The 15,555-nt window shown below is 35.9% G+C and overlaps 2 protein-coding genes across 3 annotated transcripts in view; both read right to left on the minus strand.

Annotated features, from left to right (window-relative positions):
• Positions 1-668: 668 nt before the first annotated feature.
• Positions 669-3,472, minus strand: LOC306852990 (putative monooxygenase p33MONOX). The gene is made up of 4 exons (XM_079390131.1): positions 3,283-3,472; positions 2,702-2,803; positions 2,380-2,559; positions 669-2,059 (listed from the first exon to the last, which is right to left on the minus strand). Exons 3-4 carry the CDS (start codon positions 2,489-2,491, stop codon positions 1,857-1,859), a joined length of 315 nt encoding a protein of 104 aa, XP_079246257.1. The 5' UTR covers positions 2,492-2,559; positions 2,702-2,803; positions 3,283-3,472; the 3' UTR covers positions 669-1,856.
• A 679-nt stretch (positions 3,473-4,151) lies between these two features.
• The window catches only part of adam19b (ADAM metallopeptidase domain 19b), a 39,796-nt gene continuing 28,392 nt past the window's right edge, over positions 4,152-15,555 (minus strand). For both annotated transcript variants that reach the window (XM_079390982.1, XM_079390983.1), the window contains 16 exons: positions 14,344-14,415; positions 14,086-14,252; positions 12,338-12,422; positions 12,118-12,257; positions 11,817-11,994; positions 11,620-11,709; positions 10,715-10,910; positions 10,183-10,288; positions 8,946-9,159; positions 8,775-8,852; positions 8,161-8,269; positions 7,922-8,063; positions 7,730-7,817; positions 6,655-6,879; positions 5,539-5,633; positions 4,152-5,427 (listed from right to left, as the gene is read on the minus strand). In XM_079390982.1, coding sequence (XP_079247108.1) covers positions 5,397-5,427; positions 5,539-5,633; positions 6,655-6,879; positions 7,730-7,817; positions 7,922-8,063; positions 8,161-8,269; positions 8,775-8,852; positions 8,946-9,159; positions 10,183-10,288; positions 10,715-10,910; positions 11,620-11,709; positions 11,817-11,994; positions 12,118-12,257; positions 12,338-12,422; positions 14,086-14,252; positions 14,344-14,415 — 2,016 coding nt within the window. In that variant the 3' untranslated portion in view covers positions 4,152-5,396. The remainder of the gene's footprint in view (positions 5,428-5,538; positions 5,634-6,654; positions 6,880-7,729; positions 7,818-7,921; positions 8,064-8,160; positions 8,270-8,774; positions 8,853-8,945; positions 9,160-10,182; positions 10,289-10,714; positions 10,911-11,619; positions 11,710-11,816; positions 11,995-12,117; positions 12,258-12,337; positions 12,423-14,085; positions 14,253-14,343; positions 14,416-15,555) is intronic.

Below are 15,555 nucleotides of genomic sequence, written 5' to 3' on the forward strand. Positions count from 1 at the left end.
AAAAGGCAACAGTAACTCAAACAAATAACCACTCATTACAACCAAGGTATACAGAATACCATCTCTGAACGCACAACACGTCGAACCCTGAAGCAGATGGGCTACCGCAGCAGAAGACCACACCGGGTGCCGCTCCTCTCAGCTAAGAACAGGAGACGGAGGCTACAATTCACACAGGCTCACCAAAATTGGACAATAGAAGATTGGAAAAAGCGATAACCAACACTGCGTTAATAGGTGTAGCAATAGCCAACAATACATTGTATGGGTCAAAATCATTAGGATGTTTTTGTAAAATCATTGTAGATATTTTGTAAAGTTCCAACCGTAAATTTATCAAAACTTATTTGTGTAGTAATGTGTTACTAAGGATTTAATTTGGAGAACTTTAAAGGCGATTTTTCTCAAGATTTTGATTTCTTTGCACCCTCAAGAGTCAACATTTTTAAATGGTTGTATCTCGGCCAAATCTTGTCCTATCCTAACAAACCACATAACCATACATCAATGGAAAGCTTATTAATTCAGCTTTCAGACGATGCATAAACAATCTTATATGTGTATATATATATATATATATATAATCGTCGTACTGTTATTATTTTAGCATCACATTAAAATGTATTTCTGAAAATAAATCAAATATGATCACAATCGAAATTGCTGCTTGTGCTTGACCGCAATGTTTTATTATAGGAATCAAATACCCAAACTAAGCAATATGAACAGGAAATATGTGATAGTACAACAACACATGAGTGGTGTTATACATTTTGGCCTGAGATGCAAAAGCCACTTCGGTCTTACCAAACATACCATACTAAAAAACAGATTCAAGCACTACAGAAAACAAACAACATGTCAAGTTAAACAAAGTGGATTATTATAAAGCCAAAGCATTTCCACTACAAGTGTACAAAACAGCAACAGTAAAATGATTCCAGCTTCAGAATGTACAGCAACCATGTAAATAGTACTTTACTGTTGTGTTTGATAAAGGAAAACACAATACCACGAAACTATCCAAAAAAAAAAAAAAAGTGAAAAGTGTGAAACCCAGTGATAGAAATGAGGTGCTTTCAGCATGCTGATACAAACAATGCTGTAGCTTATTGCACACAGGGAACCACACCACATAAAATACTACGTTAATCGAATGTCATCAATTAATAAAATAAATTAGTAACCTGAACTACACAAGCAGTTCAGTTAAGTCACACAAATGGCACTTAAACATGTTTCAACTATGTGGAAAGATGGATACCTGACTCTTTAGTCAAATCTGACTTTTAGATTGCATGTTTTATAGTGGCAATAAACAGATGTGCTTTATAACTACTACATGTGCACTGATGAAATCCATCAACCTAATGCAAAATGCTGTTGAAACAGGTCTACACAAGTATACACAAGCTTTTCAAAATGGTCCACAAAATTCAGAATAACGAATGTACTCGTGAACGCATCTCACGCCTAAAAACACAAGCCTATTGATAATTATGCATATTTTGACTACAGTTTTCTGTAGGTTTTTACTGTGGTATATTTAAACCACAATAATCAAAAGCAATCACTTTGTCATAGCACACAGTAATAAAAAAAAAAAAAAATTCAAAATGTCTTTTTGGGGGATAAAACAAATAAAAACAACTATCAATGAAGCTTGGCACTAATCTAAGATCATCTCTTATCTAATTTAAAGGGAAATTCTATTAGTTATATGGGGAAACAGGATAAATTGGTGTGTTGTTACTCACAAAGAGACCCTAAAATGGCAAGTGACAGTAGTATCATTTTGTGCTGTAATGTGTATATAAAAGGCAAGGAAGCTTAGGAGAGTTCAAGACTTGTGAAGTTCAGAAGCCGGAAGGAGTGAGAATGTTCATGTCTCGGTGTCTCAGTCTGTGACAGGATGTTTTCTTTCCATCCTCGCCGCTCATCTCGATCTTGGGAGATTTGAAATTGGCGGGATCTTCGACCGTGAGATTTATTTGGGTTTTAATGGCATCCATCGTACTGGACTTCTGAATCCCAAAGTATGAGTGCAGCGTGAATCCCCCTGTAGTCATGGAAACAAAGAATTAGAAAATAACACATTGAATTAAACACACTGAATTAAAACACTCCAATATTCTTAGCTTCATTTACATCTTCGAAAAAGCAGTTGAAATATGCTATATATTATAAATGACCCTACGAGCGTATACTGAATGTATACTAATAAAATTGGACATGCCAACTTAACTAAAAAAATGGGCAATTATATAGTTAATTTCACAATGGAATAAATAAATATCATTACTGAACAAATATTGCATAAAGGATAAACAAATAAATCTAAACAAATTTTAAAAGCTAAAATAATATATCCATTCTTGCCAGGTGTGTTGGTTTCTGATCCTGGGTCAGTGGGGGATTTCTGCACGATGGGCCGCACTCCGAAGAGGCTCCATCGCTCTCCTCCCCGTCCACCTCCTTCGTTACCTCCCATCAAAACACCTGTGATGAAACTGCTGGACTTAAATGGAGTATTGGGGTGAGGACTGGCTAAACCAATGCCTGTCAGGAAAAAAAAGAGAGACATTACTTCATAATACATAATAATATATTACATTGTAGTTTGTTCTTTTGTAAGCTAAAATCCAATAATGTATATTAACACAGTCTAAATCGACAAAAACATGGATGTGAGAGTTTCCACCTGTGCCTGATGTTTAGGGGAAGAGGGGAGGGAAAAAGTGATGGACGGTGCTGATGTTGAAAGCTTGTCCTCTCTGAAGTCCTCCTTTGGCATCTTCAACTCCTAAAAGGAAGAAACAGCCGTTTAATATGCTACCAAGGGTGCGTCATAAAAATGTTGCTCCCTCCCATGGGAAATGTTTATCATGGTCTATTATCATAGTACTATATACAACAGCAAAACAACATGACGCATGGCTATTAATCTAAGATCTTAGATATCACAAAAAATATCTGAAGTGAAAAGCTTTTGAGGGAAAGGAAAATTTAAACTGAACAAAAATAAATAATAATAAATGCTGTAATGCTGGAGCTCATGATACACCAGTCTAACTGTTCCCAATAGCTAACATTAATGTGCAACATTAAAACGCTGATAGTAATATAAAAATGTCTTATAGTGACGTTAAACCAGCTCACGTGACATTTAACTGCGATATACTGGATTTAAGTGGTTCTCTAGTGGTTAAATGGCTGCGATCTAAAACACTAGAAGCTTCCGAGCGCTGATAAACAGGCCGTTGTTTACAAGAGAGATCGTACCTTTTCCGCTCTATAGCTCGTTTATTATCCGATCCAGCGGGGTCTTCCATTTGGTCCATGTTTATTAAATTAAATATTCGTTGGTGGTATGCTAGTGAAGTAGGAAACACCGAAAAATCGTCGTTAAATTCGTTTCTTGTAAGCGAGCGCAAGGGTATCTAGATCAAGAATAACACGTACTGCCAAAATGACGGACAGGAAGTTCAGTGTTTGAAAATAAAAGTCCCCCGCAGGAGAATGAAGGCGTTGACTTCCGGCACACCTCCAGCACACACAGCCCGATGAAACCGCAAGAATGTCGTTTTAATGTATGCTTTGGGGCGTCAACAACCCTTTTTATTTTTTTTTTAGATACGACTAGTAATAACAGACAAATAAAGTTAAAAAAAAGTTAAGAAGAAGAGTTGTGACAGTAGGTCGCAAAAATGTAAGACTTTGCATTAAAACCTAAAACAAGCAGTATTCCATTCAAAAGTGCAACTCTGCATAAAGGCAGATAAATACATATTAAGAGATCACATGCAAAAAGCCTCTAAGAGCCTTCTGTAATTTTCTGTTAAAATGAGCAGTTTATCAAGCTCCTATATTTTTGTTCAGTTATTTCACTTTAATTGCATAGAAAAGGACCCATACATTGCCATTAGAGTAAAATTACTGAACCTAAACATAGGAGCCTGATAAAAATGCTCATTTTAGACGACAATTTCAGATGGCACTTAGAGGCTTTAGCATCTGAACTTTTTTATATATTCTTCAACTTCAAGAATTTACACCAATTTTCTAATTGAAAATCATAACAACAACAAGAAGAAATAATATGAATAACAATATTAATTGAATAGATGGATTACAGATTAAATGAAGATGAATTAAAGATAAAATGAAAATTTATTTCTGGCGTCACATGCAAGGCACTGCATTACAGCATTTTGCATAGGACATCATTTTATTTTTAATAAAGAAACTAAAATTAAGCAAAATAAAAATGACAGTGACTTTTTCTGACTTATGCAGTGTGCAATATCAAGCCACCGTTACATCCACAATACATAAACACTTCCATGATAAACATTATTATCAAGAAAATAACATTCATGTAAACCCAATTTCTAAGGCGTCATTACATTTTAAAATGTAACGGTATGAAAAAATAAGTTTAACTACAAGAAAAATCTGTCAGAAAACCAGTACATTGGTCATAGTAGGTCATAAAACATTATGAAAGGAGAAATTATAATGAATTGTCCAGAGATGACAAATGACTGACAACCAAAGAAAGAAAGAAAAAAAAACTTAAGATACATATTTACATGTTATTTAAACCTAAATACATTCCCTGGTTTAATGCCCATATTAAACAGAACATTTAATCAAGCGCTATGTAAAAAGGTACTTAGAGAATATTGGTTTCTCTCATTTAAGATTTCAAAAACAAAGCACCATATGCAATTTAACCCTTTCTTGTCCAGCATCATTGCAAACACACTTCAACACAGGTTATTTTTATAACTTCTTATACAGTACAATACTATACATATTATATGACTACACATAATTTAACCCAGTGGTATACAATTCATGTGGGTTTTTGAATTATTATTGCTATGAAAACAATATTTTATCTTTTTTTTATATTCCTTTCCAGAGCTGTTTCCTGAGTACAGATTATCCATAGTACTAAACTAAATTGGACTGACAGTGCAAGTTAGTTCAAGACTAGACAAATCTGCTCCCATTTTCCAGTTCATTCTATGTATATAATGTACTTACTTACAATGTTTTTCTACTGCGTGCAAAAATTTACATTTCATATTCTCGGTGCAAGATATTCTTTCAGATGACCCCTGCTCTTATTGGATTATAATGCCATACTTCATAGTTTTTTTTCTCTGAGGTCTCTGTAATAAATAGACATAAAAAAGCAAATGCAACATATGGCACAGGAGTAGTGGAACTGCACCCCCTGAAAAAAAGTTGGAAGGTATCCTTCATTCTGTGTTCAAGTCAATAAGGCGGGCATCACTATGAGTGAGGCAGTTTGATTGGTCACTTTTAAGGACATCTTAAAGGTGCAGAGTTGATCAATATAGCGCTCCAATGAGCTTCACTGCAACTCAGCTCTTTCCAGAAACTTCCCTTTGGAACCTAAAACACATTCATATTAAGAATTACAAACTAATGATTGATAATAATAATTATTATAATTCCTAACACCATGCTAGTGTTCTGTGCTCATGACTTCTCCTTTCTGATTACCTGACATTTTGATAAGGCCCAGAAGGGGGCATTAGGTTGGATTTCCCTTTCTGCAACATGGCTGGTGACACTGGCACACCATTCTTAGGCAGCATCTGGATGAAACATGGCAAATATTTTATAATGCGCAATCATAGTCAGTAAACAGTTAATTTATTATGTGATGGACGTGATGTTTTGAGTCACATGATGTTCTGGTAGGCACATGCCATGTTAAGAATCCAAGATGGTAGGCCCACATGGATACATTGTACAATGGAAAGGTGTGGAAAGCATATCTCCAGATGCCTTTAGCTCGTTTAGCAGAAGATATGTTGGGATAATTATATGTGCTGCCATAAGGATTGTTTATTGACTGTCTTGAAATATATGGACATTGTTTGGAAGTTTGCTGGATGGTTACAGAGAAAACTTCTGGAACGAAGGTATTTGCTGTTTTTTATATTCTTTTGGTGGGTTTGTCAGCTGATTTTTCATGAGCAAGTATTAAAAGTTTGTTTGAACTGTTACAAGAAATCTTTTCAAATGGCAAAATGAACTGATTAGCGTAATGCTAGTTTGAATAAACTTAAGGGTTCTTGAAGGCTTGATTGCATACGGACTGATTTATAAACTGCTATTTTGAACAGTGTACCAATTCAACAAATTCAATTTTCATTTGAATTGCACAGCAAACTAATTAAGAACTGTTGGTTTACAACCCAAGTAATCTGAGGAATGAACTGAATTTGGTTTTATTCGGAATTGTTAAATATCATTTGTCATGGAAACCCTTTTCCTTGCAATTTTGAATTGAGAATTGAGTTTTTAAATTTCTGAACTATTTTGTATCTGTATTTTGCTTAAAAGTGAATAACAGTTCCTTTGTATGGTTCCCTTGCTGTTTGTACCTTAATATTTCACCCATATTCTTAAAAAGGATAAAACGGCTGTAGGGTCGACTGACTCAAAGACTTGAAAGAACATTTACCTGATAAATAACCTGCTTCTAAATACCCTGATAAATAACCTTAAATATTTTAGTCATCCACTACATTCATGCAGAAAGACTAATTGTTAAGAAATATTGCACTGCATGACTGATCTAGAAGTGCATTTGCTCAGGAAGACACTTACTTCTGCAGGCTGGGAGGGTTTGGTTATGGGACAGGGTGGAGCGGGTCTGTTGGGTGGTAGCGGTCTTGTTTTGGGGGGTGCTGATGGAGATGGCTGGGGCGACTCTGAATGCTGTAAACTCTGCTTATGTGCAGCGTAGGCTGGGATTGGAGGTGGTTTCACAGTGGGTCGAACGACAGAATGTCTGGATCTGGGTGGACCCGTAGGACTTGCTCGAGGACTGGCCTGAAGAATGCAAATTTAATATGAATATGAATAATCGATTTTATCATAATAATGAATACATTTCACAAGGATTCTTGGGATGGTGGAATGTGGGTCATTTTCAGTGACAATGGCTACACCAGTTCAAATGAATTTTTCACACTGTCATTTTGTAAGTAATCAAATCAGAGCTATCTGGTCAGACAGTGTAGTCGTTTTTATTATGGGTTGATATTCAACCCCTGAAATTGATTTTCATGGGTATCTTTGCTCACACATTGTAAATATGAGACATTTCTCCCCTAAGCGCTGGTTAGTTTCTATCGTGTCTAAAATGTCAGAATAAACTACTTGCAATCTAACTTGCCTGTTCAGACTGAAGTGCATTCCCAAAAATCCGATTTTAATCAGATTTAAAAACACATATGGATCAGTGTTTATTAATATTTTTGAAATTGCTTTTAATATATTATATCTTCAGTTTTCATTTCCATTTTATTTTCCATTTTAGTAATTTTCTTTTGTGCTTTTTAGAATATTTCTATTTAGTTTTATTCAGCTTTATTCATTTGAGTTAGTTGCCAATGTAACATTTCCAGTTTTTCATTGTATTTTAAGTATAATTTTTTTAATATACTATTTTTCCGCTTTATTTCAATTAATGAAAATACTTTTTTAATAGCTTTAGTTTTAGTTAATAACAGCACTGATATGGATGATTTTTTGCTGTTTGATCAACAGACAGCTAAATGGATTTGAGTTGGACACAGAACATTTTTGCTTGCTGTCGGAATAAAGCCAATGATCCACAAAACTGTGCTTTTGGATGGATATACTGTGAACCTACGCTGACAACAAAACAACTTCACACCTGTTCATCAGCATGAGATTTCTTTGGCAGGAACACTGGGTTGGCATGACCCGTGGTGTGACTTTTAGTCTCAGGGGTGTCTGGAACACTGACAAGAAGAGAAATAACACATTTTCTAATGCAAGAAGTGCCAAATACATGAAGATCACTGCATGAATGTGTTTGCATTTCACAGTTAAGAATTTAGATTACTTTATGCGTATTTGAGTAGCAGGAAGGGTGGGGCTTTTGGTGGAAAGGAGCTTCTGTTTGTAGCGGCACCAACAGACACCAAGGATAGCCAATCCCAGAAGGAAAAACAGGATCAGTGGAACCAGAACAAGATAAAGGTTGCCTGCACAAGATAAGACAAGAAACAAATGCATCAAAAGAGCAAATTTAAGATAACATTCAATGAAATATAAATTTTTATTCAGTGTCAGTTGACGTACTGTGTGTGATCACAGGCCCACTGTCCAAACTTCCTCCTGAACCCGACATCTCACAAAACGGTGGTGCCCAACCCGAGTTACAATGACAGTTGTGGTTATTATTACAAAGCTGCAGAGAAACACACAATTTTTTTTTTGAAAAACAATTTAAAGGAATAGATCACTCAAAAATTTAACTAAAATATGGACCATTAGATTAGACTTATTACGTTAGCTCTGACGTGGCTACAGCAGAGGGAAAGATTGATTAATGATATTTGATATTTAATCATTTATTTCTCAAAAAAACCCCATTGTATTTCTTCAGTAGACTTTGAGTATATAGCACACAAAATTAAACTACAGTACTTTCTTTGCTTGTTATATGTATTTTTTGTTCTTTTAGGACCTTGGCAGACACTGTGGGGAAAAAAACTCACTGTGCTTAAAAACTCTTCAAAAACCTTATAAAGTAACATTATAGTGACCTGCATTCAGTGGAACTCATTACACTACCGAGGTGAGTATTTACCGTTAGAGGAAATTACAGGACATGCTTCAGTAGCCATAAGATGGCCATGTATGTACAATAAATCTCAGCCAGCTCTACATATAAATAAGCAATATGAACTTACGCCGTGGCCATGACATTTGGCACTGCATTCATCGGCTTGCAGGAAGGACGCATTGCGGCATTCCCCTTCAAAACAGATCTGTTCAGATAGAAAATGAAGCAAAAAGATAATGTAACAAATTCTCAATAGACTCAAATTGAGATTAGAGAAATTCAGTCTATCAGTACCTACCGCATTCTCCCCACATTTGGTCCCAGTCTGAACCAGGCCTGGGTCTAGGGTGTCACTCTGCTCCTCGTTACCCTGACCACGCTGGTACACATGTGTCCCTCTGCACAGGATCTTCTGTTGACCATTCCGGATGTTGGTGTCTATGGCGACAGCGTTGGATTCTAAAGGCTTGCTGGCAGCGCTCAGACACTGAATCTTCCCACATTTAGCATTCCTAAAGAGAAGACCAACAGAACATCTTTGATACTACTGGTCAAAAGTTTGGAATAATTAAGATTTATTAATGCCTTTCAAAGAAATCTCTAATGCTCACCAAGGCTACATTTATTGAATCAAAATACATTAAAAGCAGTACTATTGTGAAATAAAAAATTTACTTGTATTTGCTCAACCGGTTATCGGCGCCGATATTAAGCATTTCTATGGTTATCGGTATTGGTCATTTTCAAAGCTGATTCGCCAATTACATAATTTAAAAGCATTTAAAGAAAGGTTTTGTCAGAGCCCTTGTTATTCTTAATTTTGACATTAATTTTCATTTTTACACCAGACATGTATATCGGTAATTGGTCTACTTGAGCTGTAATAATCGTACCTGAAAAACAAATATCGGCCGACTAATTTAAATGTTTAAAAATGCAGTTCATTCCTGTGATGGCAAAGCTGAATTTTCAGCAGTCTCCAATGTCGCATAATCTTCAAGAAATAATTTGCTGGTTTGGTGCTCAAATATTAATAATAGTTCTTCTAATCAAAGTTGAACACAGCTTTTCTGCTTAATATTTTTTCAGGATCCTTTGATAAATAGAACGTTTAAAAGAATAGCATTTAATGTGTCTTTAATTTCTTTTTTTAATGCATAATTTATTTTTCTTTCTTTTAAAAAAATCTTTCGTACCCCAAACTTTTGAGTGGTACCATATCACAGCTAAAAGCAGCAAAAAACTTATTTTCAACATTGATAATAAGAAATGTTTCTAGAGCACCAAATATTAGTATGATTTCTGAAGGTTCATGTAACACTAAAGACTGGAGTAAAGATGCTGAAAATAAATTACATTTTAAAATGTATTACAATCGGAATATGATATTTCATAATATTATTGCTTTTACTGAGTTTTTGATCAAATAAATGTAGCTTTGTTGAGCATAAGAGACGTCTTTCAAGAACATTAAAAAAATCTTAATTATTCAAAATATTTGATCGGTAGTCTAACTATAAGTGAGTGCATCTCACCTTTCAGTGCATTTCCTGTATGTACCCATGAAACTGCCACAGTTTCCATAGGGATCGCCTGCTTTATTTACCTCAGTAAAGCAAAGATCAGGAGCAGGACGGGCATCTAAGACACAGAGACAGCAGAAACAGAAGAAAACAAACATCATCTCATGTCTAAAGTTAATGGTTATATCTGTAGTATATCTCAGCTGGACTCAAATGCTCTCTATGATAGCTACAGAGAGCAGCAGATGGCCTCACATTCAGATACTAAGATCACAGCCAAGCACAGTATCGTATCTGCCATACAGTAAACTACAGTACACTGGCACATGGATTTCCTTTGGAAAAAGGAAAAATATATCATTTTAATTTATTTCTGTGATGCAAAGCTAAAATTTCAGCATCATTACTCTTTCAGAATTCATTCTAATATGCTGATTTAATGCTATCTTTGTGGAGACAGTGACTCACTGAATATTGGGTGATTGGTTTTATAGTGTTACTTTTAAACCGTGGGACTTTTATCAGACTTTAGCACTACACAGACCTTTGCCCCAGAGAGAGAGGCACTGCTGCTCCAGTGTCAGACAATTTCCTGTGTAACAGTAGGCACTGCCACCCGCACAACTGCTGCCATCCACCAGGTAAAAGTTAGCAGGACAGGACTCTGATTTCCCATCACAGAACTCAGGCAGGTCACAGGAGCCTGAAGGTGGACGGCACATCACTCCTGGACTCTTCAGCTGGTCAAGAGTGTGAGAAAACAAACAGATCAAACTGTATTCATTTACAATACAATATTTTTCTTAAAATAATTCCAGAAAACTACACTTTCAACATTTTAGACATGCCTAAATTCTAAACAATATTATTATAACATTTTAAGGGCAAAACTTTTTGCAGATAGCAAATCTTGACAAGCTTTGCTGTATTAGTTGGCATGATGAATTAATAATAAAGGTTAAAAATATTACTTAAACTACTCTCTTAAAAACCCTCTACCTAACTTTTAATACAACACCACATGCTGTCTATTTATTCTTACCATTTAAAGTCATCAAAACATTTTTAAAAAATCCGTATTTTTTAGTTAATTTGTTTGCTTATTTACTTTAATTAAATCACAAAAACACTAAAAAACTGTTTATTTATTTATTCCTTCCTTCATTCGCACCATTTAAAGTAACACTTACAAATCAGATTCAAAGATTCTTAAAAATTCTAAACTAAAAAATAACTAAATAACTAAAAAAATCAAAATAACTAAAAATCCTTTTTTGTTTGTTTGTTTGCTTAATTATTTACTTTAAATCACCACTTTAAAATTACATTAAAAATTCACACTAAACTTCTTTAAATAATTTCATTTCATTTCATTTAAAGTTTTCCTGATCCAGCACCACAGGAAAGGGTGTAGAGAGAAAGCGTGAGATGAGTCTGGCAGGGATTCACCTTGCACTCATGACAGCAAACTCCATGTGCGCACTCCGCTCCAATCTTCAGCGTGCAGTTGTTGGCATTACAACAGGGACTTGAGCACTCCTTTGTAGTAAAGGAAACAGAAATGGAAAATGTGAGAGTGAAAGATCAATCGGAATTACAGCGTGGGAGAAAACGAAGCAGAGGAAGCAATGAAACTCTCTCCTGACCGCTACTTCCCCACAATCACACTCTTCTCCTTCCTCCAGGTATCCGTTTCCACAGCGCTGGCCACCGTACATGACCCTGGTGTTGGGAGGGTTGAACAAGCACTTCCCCCCACCGGAGCTCAGGTAGCGCTTCAGCTCTTTCTGATTGCAGGGGTTGAAGACGCGAGGGAATGGATCCCTGAAGAACATTGACTTTTATGTCAAGTTGATTTAAAAGTGACAGTTCACCATAAATGGAAATTCTGTCATCATTAACTAATGTTATTTAGGTTTGAAATGATATAGCATCTTTGGTTCTCACCCTGTGGCAGCAGCCATAATGCAGCCTCCATCCTCGGGCTGAGCAAGACAGCAGCCTGGACTATCATGGCTCATACCAAAGTTATGCCCCATCTCATGAGCCATAGTGGCAGCGACCCCCACAGCACTGTCAGAGTGGTCCTATAGAGAGAGAGGCAGACAAAACGAAAACTGAGCACACATGGCTATAAAAACTGGAATAATGCTGTAGGTGAATTTACCGAATTGACTCCACCGGACTGGTATTCAGAACACATGGCTTTAAGGGGAGCCAGACCAATGATGGTGCCCTGAAAAGAAACACCCCTACAAACACAACAAAAATAACTGATGAAATACCAATAAAGCCATGAAGGAACCAAATCAAACCAATACACTGACTAGCTGAACATTTAAAGGGATAGTTCACCCAAAAATGAAAATTGTATCATTTACTCTCTCACATTTCCTTTCAAACCCATGTGGAACACAAAGGGAGAGGAAGCACTATTAAATATCTGTTTCTCACACAACTTTATAAAATCGCTTCAGGAGATTTGGATTATAGAGAATTATGGACTACTTTTATGTCCTTTTTACAGCTTCTTTGCATCTTGCTTTCTGCAACAGGGAACCTCGCCAAAAATCATGTATTTTACCACCCGGAACACGATTTTTACCAGGGGACCCCCCTCGAAACGTCATTGGGCTAGTTTTGAGTAGCAATTAGGTTTGTTGTGACAACCTGGCAACCCTGCAGTGCGGTCAATTTTACCGTTGTCTCAGCAAATTATTGTTAGTGCACAATTAATGCGCAATATCAAGTAATTTCTATAGGATGTATATATATATCAAAGTGATTCATATTCTTGAGTTGTGAGGGTAAACGATTTCCACACACAGATTTCATATCAGGTTCAAGTTGTTTCCTTTTGAATTTGCCGGGTTGACCAACAGAAAGCTTCATGTATGGCTACACTTGACAATGGACAGTGGACTGTAAAATTTGGCCAAATTTCATTCAGTTTTGGAACGTCATCATGAGAGTACGTAAATGACAGAATTTTAAAGGTGTCATTAACTGCCTTTGTTTTTTATTCTGTACTCTTCTCTGATGACCACTTATAATATTACCAAGATTTTTAAACCATCATAATTTAGAATAAGTTATTTTCTGTTGTGTTTTGACCCCCTCATCAGAACGCTCTGTTTGAACAGGCGTGGTGGATTGTAGACTCGGAAGTAAACGCCCACTGCTATGATTGGCTAACAGTTGTGTATGTTTGACAGTCTACAACCTTCATAGATGGACTCTGCTGTGTTTTTGAATAAAAACACAAATACTCAGTACATATCAAATGATCTGTAATAACAGATAAAGCAATAGTGACCACGTAATAAAAACAGTTACTCGCACTTGTGTAGTGCGACATTACTGTCGGATCCAAGCATTGTCTTTTGGTTTCAATATTTCTGAAAATCCCATGTTGCATTGTGCCTTGTTTGCAAACGAATCCATGGTAAAATGAAGCGAACGAAGGACCAATTTCTTACTGATGCAGTCTCGAACTTCATTAAGAATAATCATAAAATAAAGTTTATCCTTTGGGTTCTGCGTAGACCTGCGTTTGCATTTCTCATAAACACTACAGGTGAGAATCAGTGGGCGGGGTTAAACAGGCAGTGATGTAGAAGCAGGTGTTGATCATCTTCTGTGGAGTCACTATTACATCATAGAGTTGCACATTCCACAAGCTGTCGTTTTGGCAGACTGGCTTCAATCTAAGCTGTTTTTAGATTAACGAGAAAGTTTTGAGTTCTAAAACTTAGCGGATGTTTTTATTGTACAATGACCTCTTATGTTAAAAGATCAAGGGAATTATTTTTTTTAGTTTATGACCCCTTTAAAACTATAAACAAGATCATTATCAGTTATCATAATGATCTGATCATATATTAATGAGGTGGGAGGAGCTACAGCGAGACTGACGTTACTAGCTGAGCGTTGTCATTGGGCAGCTGTGGCAGCTGTTTCCTCCTCCAGGTCAGAAACGCACCCAGGGTGCTGTATGGGTTGTTGGTCACAGTGATCTTGTCTTGATCGTTCCAGATCTCCAACCATATCAGAGCCACACGGATGTTCAGTGATTTGTAATACTGGGAACATCAAATCACATAATATATTAGTGTCCAGAAGCAGGTAAATTATAAAAATCGTGTTCAATAGTACACTTCACAGCAGTCTCACCTTATCCACAAAGTTAGCTGCTTCAAGCAGCTTCGTTTTGGTCTTTTCAAGGTCCCGACCGTGCTTCACGAACTGAAAAAGAGACGCTATTAGGATGAATCTTTGACCTTAGATGGCTGAAATTAATTTGTGTCAATTTGTTCTCAACTGTTGGGTCGCGGAGTGTACGGCCAAAGAAACGACATCAACAACAAAAAAATGGAATTCTAAATGTTTTTCTGATGTGAGACTTTTATTTTAAAAGACGTGCATGAAAGCTGTTGACACTTCTGTCACATGCAGTTTAAAGTAAATTGTGTCTGAGAAAAACGCGCTGTCCTGATTCAGTATCTGGGGTCAGATGAGATGTTGACAGGTTTAATTTGTGTCATTATTCTATCGTTATTTTTGTAACTTATGATATAAAAATCTCTCACCTCAGAAAAGCAAACTATCCTGTCCTGCCAGATGTTATACCGTGTTCGTAGCACGCACTCGCGCCGCATAGCACTTCACTAAAGCGCAGAAACTACGAGCATGCAATGCGTGAAATAAAAGTATAAACCGATAAATCACATAACTGGTACTGCATGTGTTAGCTGGGAAGGATTTGCATGAAGGTATGATATTAATTCTACTCGGGGGCATTTCAGTATTGGTCATATTCTTAACAGTCTTAACTTAATTACAAAAAAATTTAATTTGTTTTTTCTTTTTTTTAACTTTATTTTAAAAGTATATATAATACTTTAAAAAATCAATGCCACTTCAGATGCATCTTCTGTAAAGATGAATTTTCTTGATTCTGATTTCATTTGTTTAGTAACAGCCTAAATGTATTATTCTTATAATTGACTCAATTATTTAAAATAATGATAATAATTATTATTAGAATTTGACTCAAGAATATCAAAAACTTTAGGAGTCAGCTGTCCACAGTAGTCCTTAAGATATGAGCACAATAACACACTCGGCAAAATATTGTATAATTATCTTTATCAATACAATCCCAGAAAATACTGAGATATTTTTCTTTTCTTTTTTTTGTCAATATCGCACACCCCTAGTACCGACACAAAATGATTTGCAACAGTCGCTTTGTCACATCCAGTGTAGAGAGTCTCAAGCTGTTGGTTTATTTCCCTTTTTTTTTGTGGCTAGTAGAAATTATGACTGGCCGGTAACTTAAAATATGAGTATAAATATTAATATTAGTAAATATTAGTATTAGTG

The sequence above is a fragment of the Barbus barbus genome, assembly GCF_936440315.1.
Source record: "Barbus barbus genome assembly, chromosome: 33".
Taxonomy (NCBI): domain Eukaryota; kingdom Metazoa; phylum Chordata; class Actinopteri; order Cypriniformes; family Cyprinidae; genus Barbus; species Barbus barbus.

What these genes read in the sequence shown, in the direction of transcription:
- LOC306852990 (XM_079390131.1), bottom strand. Translation starts at nt 2,491, where the DNA reads ATGGGAGGTAACGAAGGAGGTGGACGGGGAGGAGAGCGATGGAGCCTC. An exon ending in ATCAGAAACCAACACACCTG is followed by an intron (nt 2,060 to 2,379) that starts GCAAGAATGGAT and finishes CCATGACTACAG; the next exon opens with GGGGATTCACGCTGCACTCA.